This window comes from Canis lupus, chromosome 29 (assembly GCF_048164855.1).
Source record: "Canis lupus baileyi chromosome 29, mCanLup2.hap1, whole genome shotgun sequence".
Lineage (NCBI taxonomy): Eukaryota > Metazoa > Chordata > Mammalia > Carnivora > Canidae > Canis > Canis lupus.
The window spans coordinates 7,872,141-7,894,479 of NC_132866.1; the positions used below are offsets into that span (position 1 = coordinate 7,872,141).

The following is a 22,339-nucleotide window of genomic DNA, read 5'->3' on the forward strand; positions in this document are numbered from 1 at the left end:
TAGGTGACCAGGAAATGCTGGCTCTCCGGGGCTGGTGAGCAGCCTCTGGCTATCCTGAGTCCAGTGTCTCCCCAAGTGTCCTTGGGCATGGTTTCATAACAGTTTCATAAACAGTGTCTTATGTTTACAAATGGAATATCTGAAGCCAAAGCCAATTTCCCCAGGTCAAAATGAAAATGAAATCACAGAGTAGAGGCAATAGTGATGAAGGGATCTGGGTCGCAGGGGGACCCATGAACTAAGAATAAGGCTTATCAGAAGATGCTGAGTCTACAGAGCATAGGAGTAAGAACAAACATGTTGAAAATTAAATATGAAATGGATAATTATGTAGTAATGAGACTGAGGACATTACAAAGGACGCTGTCATTTAAACCACCACATCTCAACACAGTAATGAACGGGAAAAACCCTCCAGCTTCGTAATTATAATCATAGTTGCCATAACAACTTAGTATCTCTCTCTGTGAGCATCTATCTCAAGACTATATTTTTAGCAATGACTGTGTCTGAGCATGTATTTTTCTTTATATAGCAGCTAATTTTTCAAATTACTGATCTTAAAAAAAAAAACAAACCCACAATTCCATCTTCATTCTCTCTAAGTGTAAAGTCTCCGGGATAATTAGGGAAATGAGCAGGTGTGAAAGTCCGTTATGAAAAATGCTATAAAAGTATTGATGTCTTGACAACATTTGTTTCAACAGAATGTTCTCTGGACCTGTACACTCTATATTGTTCCTTGTCAAGCAGCTTTAACATAAATCTTTGCTGTGTGGCTCATAAATATTTGAAAAATTATTAGCTCTGTAAGGTGTTTGAAGATTATTTGACAAGTGCAGATTTATGTTGTATAACAGAAATTGGCTTAATGGAATCCTGAGTCTCAGGAATGAATGAATGAATGAGTAAATAAACATTGGCTTACCTTGCTTAACAGAAATGCACGTACCAGGTTCCTAACTGAAGCCAACAATGGGTTGACTTTAAAGGTCACCATTTTAAAAACTCAGACAAACCCAGGAGGGATTCTGAGCTGCCATTTTGGTTTCCAAGTGTCTCCCTCCCAGCTGCTACACCCTGCTGGAGGGTTTGGTTTTATAGCGTGGCAAACGTCCAAGAAAAGTTAACACTTTTTACCAAGCTCCACTTAAGACTCTTGAGAGATGTGAACAGCCCTTTGTTAGGATCCCAGACTTAAGCTAAATAAACAAATTATTAGTTTGAGAACAAAAAGATCCCAGAAAGAGCCCTCTTTGACGATGCTACAAAAAACCCTTTGCCAAGATTAGGCAAGCAACAAGAATTTATTGAGAAGTTTCTGTTCTTGTACTCCTGTGTTTCTGTGGAGGATGTAAAATTAGCAGATTAGAGTAATTGCTGGTTTATAAAGAGCTTATAGACACTGTGTAAGGGGAAACGAAGAGCATGCCGTATTGCTTGCGGCCATGGGTGAACCAGGAGAGCTCAGTGTGGGTGAGCAGGTGAACCTGAATCCTAGGTGGAGGGATTAGGTGGGATTGGTATAGGACAGCAATATTATAATTTGGTGTCTTAGGGAGAAAACTCAGTAGCTTCTCCGGTGGGGTGGACAGCAAGTCATAGAGGCCAGAGGCAAGGAGGCCTGCTGGGCAGGTGTTCCAACAATCTGGCGCGGGGTTCTGACCAATGGGAACAGTGTTCCCATTGCCAGAGGGAACAGAGGAAGAGGTGAGTTCAAGAATATGTGCCACCAGAAGCACTAGGACTTCCTGGAATGTCAGATGCAGTAGAAGGTAAACCATAAATGGGACTAAGTCTTGATCTGGGGACCTGAAGATGAGCAGAGGCTCCGGGGCCGATGGCTGGGTTGATAAGCAGGATGATACTTGGGGATGAAGAGAATGAGTGAGCTTGGCCATCCTGCCTTCTTAAACTTCATTGAATGCTGGCTGTGCCCAGCTCATTTTCAGGCGAGCAGCCCCAGAGGGAGGGAATTGGAGGGAGACAAAGGCAGCTCCAGAAACTGTGCAGGAGGCTGTGATGTGTTGGGAGAATTGGCGTCGATGCAATCAATTCTCGTTCTCTTTGTTCTGCTTGCTTTAATTATGTGTCTCTTGGTGGAAAACAAACAAGCAAGCCATTCAAGGGAGAAGAGAGATTAGTGGGATTTGTTTCCAGATTTTAGGGATGTGTTGAGCCTCACGTTTGAGTGGGGGCATTCTCTAAACGTTTACCAGACACTGCAGAGAACGTGTGTTATTTTATTTGCCTACGAGATGCCAGAAAAGTGAAATGTTTTCAGGACTTATGTGTTTGGGGTTACCAGGATTCATACTGCCCGACTTTAATGATTGGACAAAGGTTAGTCTTGACCGTCTTAGTTTGCTATGTGTCCTCGGGTGAGTCTGGGCTTCAGTTTCCTCCTCTGTAAAATGGGAGAGAGAAGGTCAGTGTCAAGTTTTCCCTGTATCAGAATGATTTGAGGAGCTTCTTAGACATGCCCATGATCAATCCCACCTCTCAAAAAGTTCTGTGAGTCTGGGGTGGAGCCTGGGCATCTGCATGTTTAGCAAGCCCTGGGGGCTCCGACGGAGTTGGTGCAGGGTGCCACCCTGTCTGGGTGGGCTCCAGGTCCCTTCTGGTGAGGATTCTAGGCAATCCTCATGCTTGGGCTTCATATAGCTAGCTGCAACTTCTGAGTGCATCACTTGTTGCTGTTTTGCCACTGAAGCCCTGATTTGTTGTCTGGAGGGTCTGGCTTCAGATTAAAGAGCTCCATATGAGTGAGCCCTGGGGATATATCAGGGGTGAGCATGGGCCAGGATACACAGGGGCTCATGAACCGGGCCCAACCAGGCCTATGTGGAGAGTGGTGGGAGGGAAGGGGGCCCTCCTCCTCTGTCACTCTGGAGACCTCTGCTGGCTCTGGATTCCGGAATTTTCAGCAGATGTGGGGCCTGTTGATAGTCAGGTGCAAGGCTTCCTGGCCCTTAGAGACAGGGCAGGGTCCTGCCTCAGCCTGTAGCCTCCTATTCTCACTCTGGCCATTCTCTTTGGTCTGTGGCCTGGGACCCCAGAAGACCTGTGTTAAAGGATGGTCTAGTTAGTCGGCCTGTGTGGGGACAATGAGAGAAAATGAGGTGGCAGATGGAGAGGCCAGTGGCGGAGGATGGCAGCTGCCTGGCCCAAGCACTGCCCACTGTGTAGGCTCATAAGTGAGACACCAGGGAAGTGCGGAGGCCTTGCCCGGATGCCCAGATTCAGCTCAGTGGTATCCTAGGATGTCTGGTCCCAAGGGGCTGGGAAGGTGCTAGCTCAGTCCATCCCTGGGGTAGACAGAAGGCCCCTAAAGACCTCCCTAGCTGAATCCTCGGGACCTGTGAGTAGGATACATGGCAAAAATGAATTGTACAGATGTGACTGAAGTCGATATTTTAAGAGGGGATTATCCTGGATGACCTGGGTGGGCCCATCTAATCACAGGGGCTCTGCCGCCAACTGGAAGGAGGGAAGATGTAGATGGGGGAGGTCAGAGAGATTTGAAGCCATGGATGTGGAGGGGGTACTCAGTGTGCCAGTGCTGGCTCTGAGGTGTCAGGCCCACATAAAAGGACCAGAGAGAAGCTGCTAGAGCTCCTCATGGAAAGTGTGAGAAGGAATGCAGGCAGGCAGGGGCAGTCAAGACTGGCGGTGCTGACGGCCAGCAAGTACTGACCGCTTCCGCCTGGTGGAACTGAACTGCACCCCATGTGAACCTGAAAGCAGGTTCTTCCCCAGACGCTCCACGGGGGAGTGCAGCCTGCTGATTTTAGTCTAGCGACCCAGCTCACACTTCTAACCTGCAGAGCTGTTAACATAACAAATACGGGTTGTTCTAAGCCTCTGAATTTGCAGTGGTTTGTAACAGCAGCGGTAGGAAAGCCCCGCAGGCTTCCATTCTCCAGTCCCAGCCCGAAGGACCAAAACAAAGTGGTCCAAGGACAGAAGCACTTTCTCAGAAGAAGTTAGCAAGCTCCCTGCCAACTAGAAGACCCCCCCCCCGCCCCCGCCCCCGCCCCTGCCCCTGCCCCTGCCCCTGGGCAAACCCTACTCCTTGGACCAACCAAATGTCCTTTGTGACTTTCAGGATGGCAGCCCTGGAGTAACTCCGCTTTCTGCTTTCTCCGTCTTGTCCCACAGAGGCCCTGTCTCAGGAGCTGGGGCCCTCCAGGGTCACGGAAACTTGACTACCCCGGACTCTGGGGACTCGCGGGGCCTCAGGAATTCCTTATTCACAGTTCCTGAAATAGGATCATGGTCAAGCTGAGCGAAAAACGGTTGTACGGCCTAGTGGAGAGCCGGTGCCCGGTGTGGGGCCAGGGACGAGAAGGGGTCGGGAGAGCTGGAAGCGAGGCTTGGGCCACCAACTCGCTCGGGGACGCGGGGCCATCCTTTGAGCTGGCGGGGCCGCGCGCGTCCCACCTGCGAGCCCGCCCGAGCTTCCTCCTGGGCGGAAACCCCTTGGAGACTGTGGGGACGCAGGCGGCCAGCGGGCAGCTCCCCGGCCGGCGTCGGGGCGGCGGGACGGGGCAGGCTTGGGGCCGGCGGGGCGGGGACCGGGCCGACACCTGCCGCCCGCGGGCCTCGGGGTCAGCGCGCGGGGAGGGCAGGCGGGAGGGCGGGGCCGGCCCCCTGCGCCCGCCCCCGGCCCGGCCCAGCCCGGCCCAGCCCAGCCCCGCGGGCCGGCCACACGCGCCCCGGCCGCCGCCTCCCGCGCCCCGCGCCCCGCGCCCCGCGCTGCCCTCCGGCCCCCGCCCCCGCCCCGCCGCCCGCGCCCGCCGCCCGCCCGGCGCTCCCGGCGCCCGTGACCCTGCCCGGGGCGCGGGGCGGAGCGGGCATGGCCCGCCGGGGGGCCGCCGCGCTGGCCCTGGCCCTGGCCCTCGCGCCGCTGGCGGTGGTCCTGGCCGCGCTGCGCGCCCAGGGCGCGGCCCTGCAGGCCCCGGACCCCCACGCGCAGGAGACCTGGAGCCGCGAGCCCTACTACGCGCGCCGGGAGCCGCGGCCCGAGCCCTTCCCGCCGCCGCTGCCCGCGGGGACCGGGGCCGGGGGGCGGGAGCCAAGCCCGGCCGAGCCCAGGCCGCCCCAGAAGGCGACCAAGCCCAAGAAGGCGCCCGGGACCGACAGGTTGGCTCCGCAGACGCCGCCGCCAGGTAAGGAACTGGGCGCGCGGGGCCCGAGGGGTGCCCGTGGCCGCGCGCCTGCCCCTGCGGCGGCTCCCGGGCCGCTGTGTCGGGGACCCCGGAGCCCGCGACCCCCCGTGACCCCCCGCGACCCCCCGCCCCGCGCCCCGGGGCTGGGAGCCCGCGCACGCGGAGGGACCGAACCTCCCGGACGGCCTGGGCCCCGCAGGTGGAGGCGGAGCCGCGCGGCCGGAGCGGCACGGACCGGGCTGGGCAAGGCGCTTTCTGCCCGACGCCCCTTAAAGCCTTCCCGCAGGGCGTTTGCTTGGGAGTGAGTGTAGGGTCTGGCCTCGTGAAGGGCTGGCCTGCTTTGGCACAGAGGCCTCCTGGGGGAGAGCTCAGCAGGGAGCCTTTCCCGAGCAGGCGCCCCTCTCCGCCTCTCCGCTCCCTCCCGCTTCCTGGGGTCCCCCCCCCTGGGCCCCGACGGCACAGCCCCTGGCGGGGAGGCTCCAGCGCCCGTGGGGAGGGCGCTGCAGATGGAGGGGAAGCCCGCGGCCTGGCAGCCTGCAGCGCCAGCCTCCCTCCCAGCCGCGCACACCCTCCTCTCATCCATCGCCCCTGCCAGCCCTGTCTTGGCAAATGACTTCCATTCGGTTTCACTCCTTGCAAAGGGGAGCGGGGAGACTTTCTCTTAATTGTTCCAAATGTTCTTTGCTCAAATTGCAGAGGGCTGTGGTCCTAGGATTTCAGGACTGGGGAGCGCGCAGGACTGTGGCCAGATTCCCCGGCCTCCTAAATGGCCTTCCTTGAAAGGAGATCCATGCTGGTGGCACCATTACGGGCTCCTGGCGCGCAGGGAGGGATTGCTTTTGTTTGGTTCAACTCTTGAGAAAGTCAGCAGGAGGCAGCGTGGGGCGGGGGGAGGTGGGGACACAGGACTCCTGAGGGTGTGCACCCAGCTCAGCAGCCGCTCTGCGCATGTGTGGAGGTGGGGGGCGACCTGCCAGGCTTCGCTGGGTGAGCAGCTTGCGGATGGGCAGGCAGTTCTGTGAGTTGTGTAACCTTCAACAGAACCATCCAGAATTTCCCATATCTTCTGGGGAATCATGGGAATTAAGATGTGTCAAACCACAGTGGTTTGATGGCAGAGGGATGAGGAGACAGTCCCGTTTGTAGAGCATCTGCTGTGCCTGTTAGGAGCTCGAGGTACAACTGTCTCATCTACTCCTTTCAGTGGCTCTGAGGGAAGGGTGTTCTTTTTCTTTTACAGATGAGGAACCGTAGGCGCTGACAGTTTAAGTAACTTCGTGTTGCTCTCTGGCTTGGGAAATTTGAAAGCCCTTCTGTGCTTCAGGGCCTTTTGTGTTTGGTAGTTTGAGTCAGATTTGCATGTGTTTTTGGTTTTGGTGTCTGCTGTGTGATTAGTGCAGTGCTGGGCCTGGTGGGAGGGAGACACGTATGTCGGGTTCTGGGGCTTGGTGCGGGGAGGGCAGGGGGAAGGTGGAGGGAGCCCCGGACTGAGCCTGGAGACCACGCTTACTACCCAGGTCTGGGGCTCTGCACTCAGCTTCCTGGGACTTGGTGTCTTCACCTTCAAAGGAAGCCTGTACCTGCTACCTCTCTTTGCCTGGTCAGTCGCTTTAAAAGCTTTTCCACAAAAGCTTCCAGTGTGTTCGCTGATAGCTGTGCTCGTCCACTCATCTGCAGGTGCTTACCAAGAACCTGTTCAACACCAGGTGCTGGGTGAGGTCCTGGGGCGGAGAGCACGGGTCGTCCTCTGCCCCTGTTACCATGCAGAGGTTGGCGGGGAGGCGGGGGCGGGGGGCTTTGAAAAAGTCATCACAGTGCTGAGGGCTGGGTCACTGAACCCCAAACTGGAAAAAAGTCCTTGGAAATTCCAGAGACTCAGCTTCAAGGCATTCTGGGAGAGCTGCTTCCCCAGGCCTGCCACTCTTTCTCATGACCTGGGTTGGCTTTTAAGAGCCACCCCCCCCCCCCCCCCGCAGCTAGGACAAGCAAGGTGGGACACTTATCCCAGCTTAAAACTCCTGTCCTCCTTTTTCCCCCTGTTTTTGGATGTTTGGCCAGTGGAACCCTCCATCCCTGGACCCTTAAGTGGAGGAGACTGGTTTAAGAATGCCTCCATCTGGGACGCCTTGAGGGGTCATCAGTTGAGTGTCTGCCTTTGGCTCAGGGTGTGATCCCGGGGTCCTGGGATCGAGTCCCACATCGGGCTCCCCACAAGGAGTCTGCTTCTCCCTCTGCCTGTGTCTCTGCCTCTCTTTCTATGTCTCTCATGAATAAATAAATAAAATCTTTTTAAAAAATGTGGAGTGGATATCACATGTTGACATTCTCCTGGAGGTGGCTGGGACAGCTGAATCCTTTGGTTAATTGAGGCCATTGCATTTTTCCATGAGGGGCTGACAGATTCCCAGAGAAACAGAGCTCTGATATGCTCAAGAGAGTGGGATCTTTTTTTTAAATTTTTTATTCATTTATTTATTTTTTTATTTATGATAGCCACAGAGAGAGAGAGAGCGAGGCAGAGACACAGGCAGAGGGAGAAGCAGGCTCCATGCACCGGGAGCCCAACGTGGGATTCGATCCCGGGTCTCCAGGATCGCGCCCTGGGCCAAAGACAGGCGCTAAACCGCTGCGCTACCCAGGGATCCCGATCTTTTTTTTTTTTTTTAAAGATTTTATTTATTTATTCGTGAGACACACACACACACACACACACACACACACACACACACACACACAGAGGCAGAGACCTGTATGTGTGTGTGTGTAAGTTCTCTGCAGTTTTTTCACATGTACCGATTTCTGTACCACTCTTACCATCAGGATACAGACCTAAGGACCTCTTATTTGTTTACTTATTTATTTTATTTTGAGAGAGAGTGCACTAGAGAGCACAAGCTCAGGTGGGAGCAGAGTGAGAGGGAGAAGCAGACTCCCCGCTGAGCAGGGAGCCTGATGTGGGGCTCTATCCCAGGACCCTAGACCCTAGCAGATGCTCAACCGACTAATCCACCCAGGTGCACCTGAGCGCCTCTTTTTTTTTTTTTTTTTTTTTTAGATTAAATGGGACTCACTATTGGACAGTTTCTGAGGTCCTCATTGTGAACATCAGTTAATCCCAAAATTTCAGGACTTGGAGGAAACCACGTGGTCATTGCATGCAGATTCTGGTTCACTGTAGGATTCCAGCACTGGGCTGTCTCATCTCTACTCACATACTTCCACCAATGGGCTCTTCGCACCTCGTTCACTGGATGAACAGTATTGATTGCTAGAGTGTTCTTTTGTCTAGAGACCTGACTACCTGCTTCTTTCTCATTCCATTTATTCAGCTGTTGCTAGCCAAATTCAATAGTTTCTAGGTCTTTGCAGTTGGAATGCTTTGGGATCCAGAGACTGAGTCCCAGGTCCCCACTTTCCGTGATCCCAGCACAAGGAATAATATAGGGACCGCGTTTTTGGCATGTGGGTAGATTTAGGGTGTACTTACCTTGTATGTCATCTCCAAATTGACGAGCTTGGTTTGTAACCATACTTCTGGGAGAGGATAAAATGGAACAGAGAAGTAAACCGTAGTTGATAAAAGTCATTTACCTTTTCCCTCCCAAGTGGTGGTAAGAAACAAACAGGCCAATAAACCAGACCCTAAACTGGTGACCTGAAAACTTTTTTCTTCCCCCTCCATTGGGCCTTGGGTTACTTTGGGGTTCCTGCTTGTTTGTTTGTTGCTCTCCTCCAGGGCTGGTGGGAATGCGCCACTGTTTGGAGTATGGGCACGCCCGCATCACACCCGTGGTCCTGGTCCATAGTCTGGAGCCCGTGGAATGTGCAGAGTGGGCGGCGAGCCACGTTTGTTTGTATGTCTGTGCCCAGAATCAGCGAGTTTGGGTTTTGTACTCTGCAGTGCCCCCGCCGCCGGGGGAAATAACCAAAGGCTTGTTATTTGAGCATATGTGGTTGTAAACAAAGCCCTTTCTGTTGTGTCCTGCAGGCCATTTGCTGGAAAGGGCCTCACTTTTGAGCTTTGCCTGGTCTCTCTTCAGAGTGTCTTGCTGTGTTTGGCCTTTGGATGGAAACATCTTCTCTTGGGCAGAGCTGGAGTGTGAAGATCAGGAGAATGTTTTTGTCAGTCTTCCGCTGTATTTTAAAAGCAATCACAGTGCTCTCAGCACATGTGAACAAATAGCAAAAACTCTTTACATCAGGATATTATATACTCACTAGAAGAATTAAATCCAAAGTGTCCAGATAAACCCCCTACAGAACCCTGAGGGAAAGGACATTTAATAAAAATAGGTTGCTTGAGGGGTGCCTGGGTGGCCCAGTCAATTAGTGTCTACCTTTGGCTCAGGTTGTGGTCCTGGGGTCCTGGGATCGAGTCCCCTGTCAGGCTCCCTGCTCATGCTCACTCTCTCTTTCTCTTTCAAATAAATAAATAAATAAAATCTTAAAAAAAAATGTTGCTTGATGTGCATCAGCCAGCAGCTTTCTAAGACACCACCTCTCTTTCCAAGATGCTTTCCAAAGTCAACTATTCAGGCTGACATGCCCCTTGCCCATGCCCGTGGTTCCAGAAAACAGGGTCTGTGTGTGGATAATGAAGGGGAGACACTCCCATGGTAGCGGAAGCTGGGCTGGATGCTGTGGTTCTTAAAACTAGCCATCGTGTTCTCTGCGTGTCCCCGGTGTCCATGGCTACCAGATCTCATGGTGGATGGTACCTTCAGGGCCAGGACAAGGGGGGGCCAGGGCCTCCAAGGCTGGAGTGTGGAGGTGAGGTTCTCCTTCAGATATCTCCAGTGGGCCAGGGAGCCTGAGCACTCAGCCTTGGCATCTCCAGCAAGGCCTCTGCCCTCTGTGGCCTTCTGAGGTCCCTGCCACCATAGGTGCCACTCTGGGATCATGAAACCCATGAAATTAGTGTATCTTTGGATGACCAGGGGGGAAGGGCTGGTGTCTTTAACTGGCTGGCATCCAGTTGGCTACTCATCCAGGCATCATAGAATGGTTGAGAGGGGCACAAAACACCTCCCGAATGTTAATTTAAGACTCCAGTGTCCAAGATTTTTATGAAATACTCAATCACACAAAGTACATGTCATCGTTTGGCAGTTTGTTCAGGATTCAGAGAGAGCCGGGACCAAAGTTGGCTCTGCCATTCATGGGCGCGTGTGACTTCTCCAAGCCTTGGATTCTTTGCTGACACGGGAATGATGATAAGCCACGTTTCCAGAGGTGTGACAGGTCAACTTCCAGCCTCCCGCCCTCGGAGACATGGTTCAGGGACACCTTCTACTCAGTTCCCCATAGTCTCCAGCCCGGCTGAGTCCCAGGGGGTCCTGCTCAGCACCCGAATTCCTGGAGTTTCCTTTTCTGGGTCTTTCTCTCTCCACTCTTCATGAAGTCCCCTCCCAGATACACTCCTGCACCTAAGGCTGCATCTCGGGCTATTTCCAGATGGAACCTAAACCGAGACAGGCAAGTGCCAGCGGTGCCCTCCCCAGCACCCGGCACATCCCCAGCTACTGCTCTTAAGTGTGGTGGCTCTAGAAGAGCAAAGGGCTTCTTATTTGGTTGCAAGTCAGGAAGGCATCTGCTGCTGCATGGGACCTGGGAGCGGCTGGCCCTCATGCCCCTGGGCCCTGGTGGAGACCAAGTCTGCACAAAAGGCTGGTCCAGAGAGCACAGGATGGCCAACCAGTTTCCCTGGGAAGACACCGCTGACGGGGGAAGGGGAAAGCTTTTGCTTGATTGGTTGATTGGCTGATTTTGGCCTGGATCTGGAAAAAGTACTTAGAAAACTATACTCGTGCCCCCATCTCCATCCCAGACCTTCAAGGTCACTGATTAATGGAAGCAAGTGTCTCATTCAACCACTCAGCCTGCCTTTCAGGATCTATCCGGTCTCCCGATTCTTGTTTCCATCAGTAGCTTGACTTTCTCAGAACTGCCTAAGACACAGGCTGTCCCTCCCTGTGTCATGGCCCTTCTCCTGCTCACACCCACATGGAGCTCCCATTTCTGGCCACTTCTGCTGAGGCTTTTCCATTCACCTGCGAACTCCTGCTGGCTCCCGTGCCTGAGGATCCCCTGCAGACGTGCATGTGTGGTGCTGCTTTGGAAAGCTGTAATTATTGTCTGGCCTGTGAATCTGCATTCCCGGGGAGCTCCGGAGAACCTGCAGAGTGTTTGGGAGAGGCTTTCTTCTCCTGTGGGTTCCTTAGCAAGAGGCAGGAGAGGAGCTTAGGGCCCTGGGCTGAATCCTTCACGAGACAGAGTGCAGATGCTGTTGGGCTGGAATTTCCTGGGGAAAATGCAAATATGCAGCAAAGAATTTTTTCGGTTTCTGGGGGGTTGCTACTGTAAGCTCCTTGTATAAAGAGGGGAAAAAAATAGTTTCCTATCAACCAAGAAGCACGATGTTTATCGCCATAGACCAGAATAGAACATGTGGCCCGCATCGGCACTCCGCTTGCTACTTTTAAGGAATTCAGTTTTGTCACGCAGCCCAGATGGGGTTCTTGATTTCCTTCTCTGTACACTACTTCCACTGTGCTTTCTTCTTTCATCTCTGCAGACCATATGTTGCTTTTCTCGCTGTAAGAGACGATGGGCCTGGGGAGGGCCCTGCCTCAGAGTCAGCTTCTGGCTCTCCCGCCTCGTGGCTCTGGCACTGACCTCGGGAGGGCCTCCTCTCCCTCCATGCCTCAGTGTCCCCATCTGCAACTCCATGTTCGTAGTGAGCTTCCTGCCCTCACTGGGTGCTTGCCGAGTCCCAGCGTGGTAATGCCCAGGAAGATGCCACCTTGCAGGTTGTGAATCGTGCTCTACGCATGAGCCGTGGGTCTTCAGCAGGTGGAATGGGGCTTTGTGACGGGGGCTTGATGGCAAATCAGTGATGGAAGGACAGACCCTGTCTTTTGTTGGGTGGTTGCTGCAGACCACACACCATCCTAAGCGCTTGACATATATTGTTTGACCCTGCATCACTTCTACCGAGGCAGGTGCTTGTCTTGTTGATGAGCAATGGTGAAGTGGGGCCCCTGAGGACACGCCGAGGTCAGTGCAGTGGCAGGGCTGGGACGGGATCTGTGGGCCCGTGATGAGCTGGAACCACGTCCCCTGTCTCTGCTTGTCTGCCAGCCCCTCTGGGATCCTGTTCCCCACATGTCAGTCCCCCCGGGGAGTCAGACTCCCAGGGCTTTGAAATCTGCCCCTCAGCTGGGCCTTTACTGACTCCCCAGAACTGCTTGGGGACATTTGTGTCACGAGATCCGATGCACGGGAGGTGAGCCTGACGGTGTCACCGGGCCATGCTTTTTGACTCTCACTCCTGTGTTGGGACAGGGGCTCCAGAGAGGTTGCCCTGCGAGAGAGAAGGCTTGCAAACCAATGGCCGACTTCTGGGGAGGATTGGGTTGGAACATTCTTTTCCAGAACTTTGGCTTTTTCCTCATGTATTTTGTAAAACTTTATTCCCCCTTAATATCTTATCTTTCTGCCAAATCAGACTCCACACTCTTAAAGGTTATAACACCAGCTTTTCTGAACAGTCAGGATCTTTACAGAGCCCCAGCCAGGCCCTTTCAGAAGGGACCATCTTTGCCATCTTCGGAGGTCACCGGCCATGACCTTCCATCCCACAGAAGTGGGACAAATGCTGAGGTGACATCAGGCTGATGTCAGATGCTCCTGGGTCCTCTGGGTCAGCTCTCTGCCTCTGGCCTTTCCAAACATTTTTTTTTTGACTTTTTGGACCCGAGGGGGACACTTCCATGAAAAATGAATGATACTCCCAGCAGACACCACCCCAGAACATGATGGAGAGAGCATTAGTCTTGGCTGGACGCAGTGTGGCCTTTGAATTTTTTTGAAGATTTAGGGTTTTCTTGATAAGTATCTTTTTTGGGGGGCAGGGGAAAGACTGTAGAACAGCCTGAAATGATTCATTAATTGGCACACAGTCCACTAGATGTTTTTGGTATTTCAACTTGATTTTTAAAGTCCAAGCTAAGTATCCTTCTCCTGCCCCTCCTCTTATTTTTGTCTGTTTATCATTCAGTGAGTCATTAGTATGTCCATTCACTCATTCATCACAGCTTACACCGGACTCCAGAGACAGAGCAGTAAGCAAAACCAGACATAGTCCCTTCCCTCACGAACAGAGCAACATATGTCATGTGCATGCGATGCTGCTGCCCAGCACAGGTGTGTGAGACCTGCAGTGGGGGCTGCTGGTACCCCACCCAGGCCCTTGCCTGCAGTATACCCATGTCCCAGCCACTGGGGTCTTGACTGTGATGGCTCATGGCTGATCCCTTCTCTGGAATATTGCCCCTGGAAGCTTGGTTCTCACTCCCCAGTTGGTCCATCTGTAGCACAGAGGCTAAGCAGCAGTAGGAAAGGTGGCTTCTTGTCTCCAAGTGGAGACAATGCTGTGTGTAGTTTCTGTTGAAGAGGTCCCCATGAGATCAAGCTGAGTCAACCTCTGGCTGAGAAGGAAGACAGCCTTATTTAGCTCCTTCCTCTGCCCTATCCTGCTTCTCCCTCCCCTTTCCTTTTAGAGCCCTCCTCCAATATACCCCATGCCACTGAACCCCTGCATCAAGCTCTGCTTAGAGGCAACTCGCCCCAAGACAGATGCTGTCAGAGCCCATCAAAGGAGGCATTGATTTAGCTGGGGAGTTCAGGAAAGCCAAAAGAGGAGATGCCAGAACTGAGATTTGAAAGATTAGCAGGAGTTAATTAGACAGAGGTGAATGCAAGGGTGCTCCAGGAGGAGGAACAGCATGTGCACTGAAGGCTGCGAAGAGGCCAGTGTTTCAGAAGTAGAGGGAGCTCAGTGTGAGAGGAAGCCGAAGAGGCCAGGGGCATGGGCAGGTAGCCTTTCTAGGCCCTAGTAAGGATCTCTCCAATTGGTGGGGGCATCCTCACCCCTCACTCCCACCCCCAGGTACCCAGCCAGGACCCTTGGAGAGAATTGGAAGGTGGAACCCAGCATGGTGGGAAACGCTAGCTCTGGGGTCAGAAGTCCAGATGGCCAGGTCCTTTTTATCAATTAGGTGTGTTATCACTTTCTGGGCCCCAGAGTGGGTCAAAGTACTGCCACAGGGTATTTTTGCAGTCTTAGAACACCGAAGACCTGCACAGATACATTGTCTTTATGAGTAGTTCTTTCTTTTTTTAAAAAAAAAAATCAACTTTACTTAATTTCAATTAAATAATATATCGTGTATTGTTAATTTGAGAGGTAGAGTTCAGTGATTCATCCCAGCATTCATTGTATCACATGCCCTCCTAATGCCCATCACCCAGTTACCCCCTCCCCTCCCCCTCCAGTGACCCTCAGTTTGTTTCCTATGGTTAAGAGTCTCTTACGGTCTGTCTTCCTCTCTGAAGGGTTTATTTCCCCGGGTGTTGGGCATAACACACTTCATCTCCTAAAACCTCCAGCACCTCATGGTCCAGGGTGCCGTCCCTGGGGACAGGGGATGCAGGAGACGATTGAGCTCTCACCGTCTTGGGAGGACTCTGACATATGTGGAAGTAAAAGCATTTCTCTCCTTCTTTTTAGGTAAAAATAGCAACAGAAAAGGCGTGAGAACCAAGAGCTCCGAGAAAGCTGCCAGCGATGATCACGGCATTCCGGTGGCCCATGACGATGTCAGAGAGGGTGAGTGAGGCTCTGCAGAGAACCTCCTGCTGGTTCTATCACCGGCCCAGGGAGGGCAGAGGCCCCTGGTGCAGCTGGCAGCTATAGATCCCCCTGGGGCTGCCTCTCAAGCCTCTTCTTTGACATTATCGTTCCTGGGTGAGAACATTCTGAGCTGCTTGCTCCCCTGCAGTGCATGGTAACCCACAGCCACCTTTTCTGCACTGGCTCACCTGAAGTCATTTCTGAATCTCCTGGGACCTTAGGTTGCCTTCCTGGCCCTTCTCCCACTCAGCCCCAAAACAATCTCATTTCCTTTCTTGTGGGGCCTCATAGCTGCCCATGTCCATGGGGTGTACATTTCTTATCTCCCAACCAGACCCAGAGGCCTCTGGAGTCAGAGAGCCAGTCTTCTGTTTACAAACCACATAATGCTAGTCTTGGGATCTTACTCTCTCATATAAATATTAGTGTTTAAATTACTTACCTCAGGATGGTGGAAGCCATTAGTTCTAGATGCCTACCTAGGCCAACTCTGGCCCACTTGCAATAGCTCTTACTATGACTGACTATTAGCATTACTGTTACTGTATCTGTATTACCTTAAGCTCTGGTATCCAGGATCGCACTTCTGCTAATGCTGATAGCGAGCCTTTCTTAAGTGCTTCCGTTCTCAGAAGCTTAAGGCTAAGATCCTGGGCCTTATATTTGATACCTCCCAATGCTTCCCTGGGTGTGGTGGACATTATTGGTGTCATCATCACCGTTATCCACATTTTATGGATATAGAGGGTGAGATTTGGTGGTATGTGCCACGTGCCTAAGGCTATGCGAACAGAGGCAGAACAGGGGTTTGAACCCAAGATTTTCTGGTTCTAGACTTTCCGCCCAGCAGCACAGCTGCTTAAATAAACACAGCATTTCACAAATTTGCATGTACGGGAGGCAGGGTCCGTTGTCAGCTGCTATGTGAGGCTGTATAACGTGTCACAGAGTCGATTGTCATAAGGGAATTATGTGTTCCCTTAGGCATGATGTAGTGGTCAGGGGCTATGTTTCTTTTCTTTTCTTTTCTTTCTTTCTTTCTTTCTTTCTTTCTTTCTTTCTTTCTTTCTTTCTTTCTTTTTTCTTTCTTTCTTTCTTTCTTTCTTTCTTTCTTTCTTTCTTTCTTTCTTTCTTTCTTTTAAATGATTTTATTCATTTATTCATGAGAGACATAGAGAGGGAGGCAGAGACATAGGCAGGGGGAGAAGCAGGCTCCCTGTGGGGAACCTGATGTGGGACTTGATCCCAGGACCCCGGGATCATGGCCTGAGCAGAAGGCAGACTCTCAACCACTGAGCCACCCAGTGCCCCCCGGGGGTGGGGAGGTCTGTGTTTCTAACCGAAAACTGGCCATCAAAGAAATCATATGAATGACCAACAGTACATCCTAAAATAAAAAGAGAAACTCAACGACCGTGAACTTCTACAACCACTTACCAAATGAGCATTATATTCCATCTTAAAGCGGGCAGGCATGTACTATACCCATTGCCATCAGGAGGACCCAGCATATTGGGGAAGAGTGTGTGTTGAGGACACGTGTGATGCGGGGCTGTGCTTCTGCTTGTTCAGCCTGGTGCCATCAGGGAAATACAAATCAAAACTACAATGAGATACCACCTCACACCAGTGAGAATGGGGAAAATTAACAAGGCAGGAAACAACAAATGTTGGAGAGGATGCGGAGAAAAGGGAACCCTCTTACACTGTTGGTGGGACTGTGAACTGGTGCAGCCACTCTGGAAAACTGTGTGGAGGTTCCTCAAACAGTTAAAAATAGACCTGCCCTACGACCCAGCCTGGTGAACCCTGCTGACCTTTGGGGTCTCGATGGAATGGGTAGTGATAAGACTTTCACCTCGGGTGGGCCTTGGGCATGGCTTTTGTTCCCTTGTCCAGGCAAGCTGATCAAAACACCAGCTGTTCCTTTAGGATCACAAATGCCACAGGGTACCGCAGCTTCCAGTGCTGGCCTGCCCTCTCTGTGCACTTGCTGTCATCCTATCTGGACCTCAGAGTCTTTTACTATCTTGTTAATTTTTAAGTGCTTTAAATAACAAATATTTTGTCTAGGTCTTTTTTTTTTTTTTTTTTTTTTTTTGGTTTAGCACAGGGGTTGGTTTGAATTATTTTAGTTATTCATTACCAGAATTGGAAGTCATTCAAATTTGGGGAGGCATTTTCAAAAAGATTTTTTAAGGCCCATTTCTTTACACACACACACACACACACACACACACCAGCCCACTTAGAATTGTTCCCATGGCCTCAGAGTTCTGTCTAAATGGGCTGGGGTCCCTGGTCTCCAGGGCAGCCACCGGGGCTCTGATTCACTGAGTGCACTACAAGTGACTTTGGTCTATGAAATTTCTTTACATTTCTCCTCCATTAAAACAAAATTGAGGAATTAGGCATCACCTGGGAGGGGAGAGAAGCTGTGTGTGGGGGACGTGACAGGCAATAGGGATGGGAGAGAATAGGACTTCAGCCATGGAGGTGGTGTGCATGGAGGCAGGTAGCAAGCAGTCAGGAACACCTAATGAAGGGGTGTTCATTAGGCAGGGGTGCCTGGGGGGTGGTGCGGAGTGGCATGGGGCCTCAGAGGTACAACCGGGCACTCTCAGCCTCCATTCTGTCTCTGCTCAGGTCTCCCTGGGGGAACCTGCTGGAGAGGCAGCAGAATGAAGGGGTTGGGTAGCAGGTGGAATGGATGTCACCTGCATTGTGTCCGAGGTGGCGGGTCAAGCAGATGTCACCTAAGTCATGTGCGAGGTAGCAGATGGAATAGACGTAACCTATAGGATGTGCAAAGTGGCAGATGGAGGAGATGTTACTCGCTTCATTTTCAAGGTAGTGGGTAATACAGATACTAGCCACCAGCTGGTTATGTGAGCGGATGATACCAAGGGCTTGTGCCAGACGCAGACTCTCCCCTTAGGAGCTTTTGCTTTGAGGGAGAGAACATGTACATGGGCTGAGAAGCGTGTCAGCTCCGGCGAGCATCCAAAATGCATCTTGGAGATTGTCCTAAAATAATTGGTGCAGCTGGCTGAATTATTGCTCTAGTGCTTCAGCTTTCCTTGGGTCTGCCCCTTGGCCGTGTGACTTTTTCAGTTCCCTTCATAAGACATGAGAGCCCCCTGACTTTGGGCCGGTCCGTGTGCCTCGCTGAGTCCCGTGGAATAAGGTGGAGTGCCGGGGTGCCCGTTCTGAGCTGAGGGCTTCAGAGGATTTGCTGGTTTCTCTTTGCTTCTCAGTTCTGGCCTCTGCCTCCTTTTTGTCCCCCAGCCAGATGGGCTTGTTTCTCACACCATGTCCTGTCCTGAAACACATGGCTCACGTGTTTTTCTCCAAAGGGAACTGGACAAGCATCTAAGTCGGTGATTGAGAGAACAGCTTTGGATCAGGCTCTACCCTCACTGCCGGTGCAAGTCTGGGCAAGTCCCTAATGTCTCTATGACTCAGTTTCCTCCTCAGTAGAGTGGGGGACGAGATCCCGTTATTCTGAAGGTTCATTAGTGTCCGAAGGGCACAGCACACACAGCACACAGCACGCTCTCAGCGAGCATTAACTATGGCTTTTATTTGCCATCTGGGATTTTTTTTTTTTTTTGGTGCCTCAGTTATAGGAGTTGGCAGACATTTTAAAAGGATCAGATCGTAAATATATGGTTTATTGGCCAAGAAGCAAAATTGAGGATATTATGTCATTACTTAAATAACCATTTAAAACGTAACCATTAAAAAATACCAAACCATTCTTATTTCTTGGGCCTTACAGACGCAGGTGGTGGCCTGGATGTAGCCATGACAGGGCCTGAGGCTTGCCAAGCTCTGCCTTAGAACTTCAGTTTTCTGAGATGCTGCCTCCAGGAAGACTGCCCTGATCACCTGTCTTTCATTTTCCTACATCTCCTCCTCAGGGTCCCGGTCCCTTCCTTTCTCACATCCTAGTGATTCCTATGGCAGCCCTTCTCGTCTGTGAGGATATGAGGACTCAGAGCTTGGCCTGCTCTGATGCTTCTCGGGATACACCCAGGGCCGTCGTAGCACATGACAAGAATGTCAGACTCTTTCACTGAGCACCTGCTCTGTGCTGGAACTGGTGCTCTGTATGCTCAGGTGGATTCTTCGCGGCCCGGAGGAGCAGGGCTAGCCTCCGTAGGAAATGCTCTTTGATCTGTAGGAGAGGAACGTGATTTCCCACCATCATGGAGATAGAGTGGTTTTCCCAAAGTGATGCACGTTGGTGAACGGGATCTCCCTCATGCCTGGGCTGGGTGAGATTTGAGGCCTCAACCAGGTATCATGTTTGGGGATTGACCTACTTCGTGTGTGCGTGTGTGTGTGACACTTGAGAGTTTTTCATTGTAGCAGAGACAGTATGGTTTCTCATCCAAGCCCTTGTTGTGAGCCTTTCCCCAGGGTTGCCTGGCTGGGCGCCTCTCTGGGGCTCAGCTCTGGGCTCCCCCAGACGCCTGGCACTGCTGCAGAGGGCAGGGGAGGGAGTCCAGCGTCCTGATTCTGGAGGAGGAGTGGCCGGCATGGTCCTGGCTGCCCTAGCAGATGTGATGATACACAAGCCACATCTGTATTGCAGACCTCTTTGGAAGTGAGAGTGGAGGCAAGGGGCCAGAATCGGGATGGGATCACATCCCTCTTGGACACAGCTCGCTTGAGGAGCCTGATGGATGTGGGGCCTTGGGATACAAAGGGCTCCTCTGGGCCTTGCTAGCTCCTCCACTTTCACTGTCTCAAATGTGCCACAAAGGTTATTCTTCAGTCTCTAAGGCGAAACATGTCTCATAAGGATTTCCTAGCCTTCCCATGCAACAGGGAGATATATATTTTGTTCCTCCAATGGTTTCATGGCAGGGCCTTCACTGGGTTCGATTAGGGGTCCTGGGCTCACTGCCACCCGCAGTGGGCTGTAACCCGAGTGTCTGTTAATGCCAGGTGGGCTGTGTGGCGAGCCTGGGGCCGCAGGCTGCAGAAGCCTTGGCTTGGAACCTGGGCCACAGTGGACCTGCCGGCGTTCAAATACCTCCCAGGTAAGGGGCCAGGGGCCAGGGCTCCGATGTGCTTGGGAGCACCCATGGGCTCCACTCATTTCTGTCACCCAGCTGAGCCCAGGCTTGGTTCTGGTTGACCAACAGTCACATTTGTCCATACACAGAGCAGAAATTCTAGTGGCGACTTCTTTGAGTCCATGCAATGAAGGCCAGCACACATGCTGCTGCTTCTTTTTTTTTGTGTGTGTATTTTTTATTGGAGTTTGATTTGCCAGCATATAGCATAACACCCAGTGCTCATCCCGTACAATGCCCCCCTCAGTGCCCGTCACCCAGTCACCCCATCCCCCTGCGTGCTACTTGTCATTCTGGGGACTTTGTTCCTGTCTGCCTGTCCTCTTTCTGTCTTCTCCATCCTTCTGTGATGAGCTCCTCTTCTGGAATTCCCGGTCGCTGACTCAGGATGGACTTAGCAGAAAACCGAATTTGCCCTGAGATACCCTAAAATTTAAAAAACAAAACGAGAAACTTAACTCACTTAACGTGGAAGTTGTTCTAAAATAGATTTATTTCCTGGCTTATGAAACACTTTGACTATGAAAGTAGTGGATGCTCCTTGTAGAAAATTTGGAAGATAGGGATCCCTGGGTGGCGCAGCGGTTTGGCGCCTGCCTTTGGCCCAGGGCGCGATCCTGGAGACCCAGGATCGAATCCCACATCGGGCTCCCGGTGCATGGAGCCTGCTTCTCCCTCTGCCTGTGTCTCTGTCTCTCTGTCTCTCTCTCTCTGTGACTATCATAAATAAATAAAAATTAAAAAAAATTTTGGAAGATAAGTGAAAACAAAGGAGGCACTAAAGCAAATCCATAGTGTTATCTGCCAGGGATAACAACAGTCAACATTTGGAGTCTGTCTCTCCCATCTTGTCTGTGTGTGTGTGTGTACGTCCGTGGTGTCTATGTGTGTGTCTGTGTGTGTCCGTGTGTGTCTCTGTGTGTCTCCATGTGTGTCTGCGTGCATGCATCAGCAACACAATTACAGGTATGTGTGTAGGTGACACACACACTTTCTATAAAATTGAACTAGTCTTGTTTCGTAATCTTCTCTTCTCACTTAATGTGCTACTGTTCTGTTCTTATGTCATCAGATATTCTTTCATGACGTGATGTGAAGTGCTTTTCCATTTTATGATGGAGTCACAGCTGTTCCTCTCAGGTTGTGAAGATTTCTGTCCCCCTCTTCTGTCTGTGTCTTTGCTTACCCACTCCCTGAGGTCATGTTTCTTAGAGGAGGAACTGCATGGAGTCATCACTGCCCTCTCAGAAGGTTCATGCCAACATTTACAGTCTTTTGTCCCTTTTCTTCTCATGTATGTGTGTGTGCGTTGTTTTGTAAGAGCTCTTTATAGGTGAAGGAAAGACAAGGGACCCTCTTTATGCACTGCAGTGTACTGAGTGGAGCGCAAAGCCCACTCTCCGTTTGTTAGCTGTGTGGTCTTGGGTGTGTTATTTAACTTCTGTGTGCCTTAATTTTCTCAAATACAAAATGGGGGTACTAATTAGACATACCCATAATGATGGGGATAAATACCTACTAAGATAACTTGAATAAAGCACTTACAACAGTGACTGACAAATAGGTTCTGTTGTGTGAATTTCATCTTGGTCATTCATTTGGGCACTTGACACATTTTTTTAAAGGCCTCTAACAGGGCAGGAACACAGAATGATTATTCCTTGAAAGGTCGAAAGAATGAGACAGGAAATTCATTTGAACTAGGCATTTCCCATCAAAGACGTTCTTTGATAAATCTACTTTCTTTCATGGTTATTGATCTGATTTTCTAATTTTGTTTTTTTAGATTTTAATTATTTATTCATGAGAGACACAGAGCAGCAGAGACACAGGCAGAGGGAGAAGCAGGCTCCCTATGGGGAGCCCAATGCTGGACTTGATCCCAGGAGCCCGGAATCATGCCCTGAGCCGAAGGCAGATGCTCAACCACTGAGCCACCCAGGCGTCCAGATTTTCTATTCTTTTAGTTAATTTGGATAAGGTTGAGTTCGAAGACATGGTCACTCTGTTGATGTATCTTCTTTTTGCAATTTATGTACTTATTTTTTGTTACTTTGTCAGCTAAACTGACATTGCTAAACTCTTATTAACTGTGTGCCATTTTTAGGTGTTTTAGAGAAGTTTTTAGATTTGGGGGTTTAGAAAAAAATGGAGGGAGAGTACAGAGACTTCCTATATATCTCTGCTCCTACTCTGGGTTCCATTATTATCAACATCTTTGCATCAGTGTGATACCTTTGTTACAAGTGATGGGAATATTGGTACATTCTTAGTAACTTGAAGTCCATAGCATGCATGAGAGCTTGCTGTTTGTGTTGTTATGTTCTGTGGGTTTTGACAAATGTATAATAACACGTAGCTACCCTAAACAGTACCATACAGAATAG

General features: G+C 51.2%; 1 protein-coding gene across 1 annotated transcript in view; it reads left to right on the forward strand.

Moving 5' to 3' along the window:
- The first annotated feature begins 4,856 nt into the window (after positions 1-4,856).
- Positions 4,857-22,339, forward strand: part of CPXM2 (carboxypeptidase X, M14 family member 2) — a 128,461-nt gene continuing 110,978 nt past the window's right edge. Inside the window, exons 1-2 of the mRNA XM_072804990.1 lie at positions 4,857-5,171; positions 14,743-14,841. Of these exons, the coding sequence (XP_072661091.1) occupies positions 4,859-5,171; positions 14,743-14,841 (412 nt within the window). The 5' untranslated portion in view covers positions 4,857-4,858. The remainder of the gene's footprint in view (positions 5,172-14,742; positions 14,842-22,339) is intronic.